This window comes from Phaethon lepturus, unplaced genomic scaffold (assembly GCF_000687285.1).
Source record: "Phaethon lepturus isolate BGI_N335 unplaced genomic scaffold, ASM68728v1 scaffold22426, whole genome shotgun sequence".
Lineage (NCBI taxonomy): Eukaryota > Metazoa > Chordata > Aves > Phaethontiformes > Phaethontidae > Phaethon > Phaethon lepturus.
The window spans coordinates 6,796-10,654 of NW_010547195.1; the positions used below are offsets into that span (position 1 = coordinate 6,796).

Below are 3,859 nucleotides of genomic sequence, written 5' to 3' on the forward strand. Positions count from 1 at the left end.
GGTGCCGTTTCAGCCACCCCTTTGTCCTTGCAGCTCGGCCAGGGCACGGCACGAGCCTCATGTTTCTTGAGGGAACATGATTTGTCCCTCTCCAGTCGCCAGATATCACTGTGCCTCTTGGCTTTGCCCCTGGGATAAGCGTAGCCTGTACAAATGTCCAAGGGGGTGGTAAGCTCTATGCTACCTCTGTCTGCATGGAAATATCCCTTATTTCTTGGCAGAAAGCAGTCTCGTTTAATGGGCTGCCCGCACTGAATCCACTTCCAACCCATCCACTTATTAGTGTCATACAAATAAAATAAAATACATGTAAATATAGACCTTCTGCCTTGCACACAACTGTTCTGGAGCAGAAGTGATTATCGCCTCAGTCTTTTCCCCTCCTTTCTCACGCACGCAGCAGAGCTGGGGTTTAATGAACTAGATACAAAGCGAACAGATGCCGCGAGAGCCACCCGTGTTAGAGGAAGCAGGGAAATGGGGCCGAAGTGAAGGTTAGCTCTATGTCTGATGACCACATCTGCTCTGCCTGGGTTTGGAGACCAAATCTGGGCTGGGCTGGCGTTGCAGCTCCAGCACTGGCCTCCGGCTCCCCCCCAGTGTTGCTTCTCTGGGGACCTTGTGGGCTCCGCTGTAGCCCCTGTGCTCCTGCTCGCCGCGGCTGGGTGTCCAGCAGCTCTGGTGGGGTCTTCCTGGGTTATGAGTGCTCTCCGTGGGTGTGTGGCTTTCGGTGGATGGGGACGCCGAGCCATGCTGCCGGGCTGCTGGTGGGAAGTGTGATGGGGAGAGGGATGGCAGGATGAAATGCAGCCAAGTAGAAGTGTCTAAGGAAACTCTGCCTTGATGGACACTTCTGTGGACTTTCTCCTCTCTCCCACAGCCATTGCATCCAGCAGATCCTGGAGGCTGTCCTTCACTGCCACCAGATGGGGGTGGTCCACCGGGATCTGAAGGTAGGAGCTGCAGGGGAATGGCCTATAGGAGGACGTGGGGACCCCATCTGCAATGCAAAACCCTGTGGAGCGATGCCCAGCGTCCTCCAGGGCAGCTGAAATGCAGCAGGGAGGAATGCTATGTAGGAGCTCATGGAAAGCCACAGAGCAAAGATCACCTCTAGGGTGAAACAACGTGAGGGAGAGGGGGTAGGAAGGTCCTTGTAGTCCATGGTTCTCTAAGGATCCATGAACATCATGGCATACAGCAGGATAAACCAGTCAGGGAGTACATCCAGAGCCCTGACCTTCCTCCCTGCTGTGCTAGGAAGCCTCCCCACAACAGCAGAGCCCCGGGGGGTTTTTGCTCCTCTCCAACCACCATCTCCTCCTGCAGCCTGAGAACCTGCTGCTGGCATCCAAGCTGAAGGGTGCTGCTGTCAAGCTGGCTGACTTTGGCCTTGCCATTGAGGTGGAGGGGGACCAGCAAGCGTGGTTCGGTGAGTAGGACTGGCCTGAGGTCCAGCCCTTGTTGGCGTGTTTGGTCGGGGGGGGGCTCCAGGAGGCACACAGGTTCCCAGGATCTGAACCCCGAGTTATGGGAGCACCCCGACAGCACCAGCCTGGGAGGCACTGCAGATGAGGAGGTTGATGGCTCCAGCTGTGCCCCTGGAAACAGCCCGGCATTGATCCAGGGCACAGGCAAACAGCTCCACGGGGACTCGGTGAGTCACCGAGATGTCCTGGTGAGCTGGACAAGCCGGTGGCAGGGGCAGAGACAGGGAAGAAGGCCTCTTCCAGGTGCTGGAGGGGCATGTCAGAGCACCCCAGCCTTCTGCACCATCCTGGGGTTTGGCTGCTGTGGGCTCCCAACTCTTGTAGCCAGGCACGAGGCGCTGCTGGTGAGCTGTGCGGGGATGGGGGCTGCCTGCTGGCAGTGTGTGACGGGCTGTCTGTCCCAGGTTTCGCTGGCACCCCGGGATACCTCTCGCCCGAGGTGCTCCGGAAGGACCCCTATGGCAAAGCCGTGGACCTGTGGGCTTGTGGTAAGTCAGACCGGGGCTGTAATGCCAGGAGCGGGCTGGGCTGGGCTGGGCTGGGCTGTGCGGGATGAGGCAGGCAAACAGCATGTCACTGGACATGTCTTGGGGAGGTCAGGGAGGAGGGTTTACCCGAGAGGGAGGTGGCACAGTGCCCTGGGCTGTCCCCAGAGCAGCACCCTCTTTCCCAGCCCAGAGACACTCTTCTCTGAAGGATCAGCCTCCTTGCTACGCACCCAAATCCTCCAGGTACGGGAGATGCTGGCCCTTTTCCCCTCTGGTGCCCTTGGAGTCAGGCCATGGCTCCACGTAGCTGCAGACGTAGGGGAGCCTTCTTCCACCTGTGATGGAGAGGAGGCATTACCCAGCCCTGCTGGGGCACTTGGCCTGAGGCTGCCAGAGCCGCATGTCTGCATCAGCCACATATCCCTCCAGCCGCTGGGCGCGTCGGCGTGGAGCTGGACACGCCAGCGAGCCTTTTGCTTTTTCCATCGGGGAGCAAATCCACCGCTTTCCTGAATTTCTCAATTTCTCTGCTTGAGTTGGGCCAGTCCCCAGGTTGGGTCTGCTCATAGCTCCAGCAATGAACTGTCTCCCACTGATCCCACGTCTCCTCTCCCGGGCAGGTGTCATCCTCTACATCCTGCTGGTTGGGTACCCACCCTTTTGGGATGAAGACCAGCACCGACTCTACCAGCAGATCAAGGCTGGGGCTTATGATGTGAGTGGGTTTGTCTCGCTCCCCCCTTTCGCGGTCTCCCCTGTCTCCTGCTGTCCCTGCCTTGCAGTCTGCTGGTCCAGAAGAGCAACCAGGACAGATTCAGGCAGATGGGAGCAAGTTTGTTTCCTCTGCTCTCGTCACAGACGGTTGGCCAAGCTGCCATGCTCAGGTGCACACACTGCACGTTTCAGGTCCACTTTGCAGGACAGATTGGTCTTGTGCTGGACCTTCCATCTTTCTCCCTCCACCCCTGCTCTCCAGTTTTCCATCTGGCAGCTCTTTCCAGTTGCTGCTGTCTCTCCAACCTGTCCTATGGACAGGAGCACCAACCCAAGTGCAAAGGGGTTTCTGGTCCTTCCATTGCTCCGTGCCATCTCTCACCCCGATCCCTTTGCTTTGGCAGTTCCCCTCCCCTGAGTGGGACACGGTCACTCCTGAAGCGAAAGATCTCATCAACAAGATGTTGACCATAAACCCATCCAAGCGCATCACGGCAGCGGAGGCTTTGAAGCACCCCTGGATATCGGTGAGTTTGGTGGCACTTAGCGGTTGGAGTTGAAGGTCTAGAGGCGTGTGGGTTTGCAGCAGGGGAACATCTCGCTGGGGAGCATGTGTTATCAACTCTTTTCTCCATCCTGGGAAGATGATTTCCTGGCGTGGTTCTCTCCAGTGCTCTCAGAGCAGCCTTTTTCCTGAGGCTTTGCAGCAGGGAAGAGCCTGGAGCGCGCATGCAAACAGCACGTCCCAGGGGAGCTGGTGATGGGACACGCATGTTCCCAGCCCTGGAGGTGACAGGCTGGTTTCTTGCGGTCACGCTGCCCGGGGGGAGCCGTTCCTCGGGGTGGGTGGGAGCTGGCTCATGTTTATCCATCCATCACCCCAGCAGCAACTCCCCCCCCCTCCCCTCGCTGCACCCCGCAGCTCCGGCTGCCGGTTCTCACCCTGAATCAGCTCCTAAAGGCAGGACTCGTCCATGGGCGTAACCCTGGGACCCCACACCACGTGCAAACCCCGAGCACACTGCTGAACGTGGCCGGGCAGTCGAGGGCTTAACTCAGGGGGCTGCCAGCTCTCCCTGCAACCCCCCCGGCCAGAGCGGATCCTGCTGACTCCGGAGCTGGGATCTCCCGCTGCCTATTAAAGTTTTATCTGCTGCTGCTGCTGCC

At 58.7% G+C, this 3,859-nt stretch overlaps 1 protein-coding gene across 1 annotated transcript in view; it reads left to right on the top strand.

The window, feature by feature from the left end:
- The window catches only part of LOC104622703 (calcium/calmodulin-dependent protein kinase type II subunit alpha), a gene marked incomplete at both ends in the record, with an annotated part of 10,969 nt that overhangs the window by 5,451 nt on the left and 1,659 nt on the right, over nt 1-3,859 (top strand). Inside the window, 5 exons of the mRNA XM_010289574.1 lie at nt 881-953; nt 1,330-1,432; nt 1,895-1,978; nt 2,599-2,693; nt 3,097-3,219. Of these exons, the coding sequence (XP_010287876.1) occupies nt 881-953; nt 1,330-1,432; nt 1,895-1,978; nt 2,599-2,693; nt 3,097-3,219 (478 nt within the window). The remainder of the gene's footprint in view (nt 1-880; nt 954-1,329; nt 1,433-1,894; nt 1,979-2,598; nt 2,694-3,096; nt 3,220-3,859) is intronic.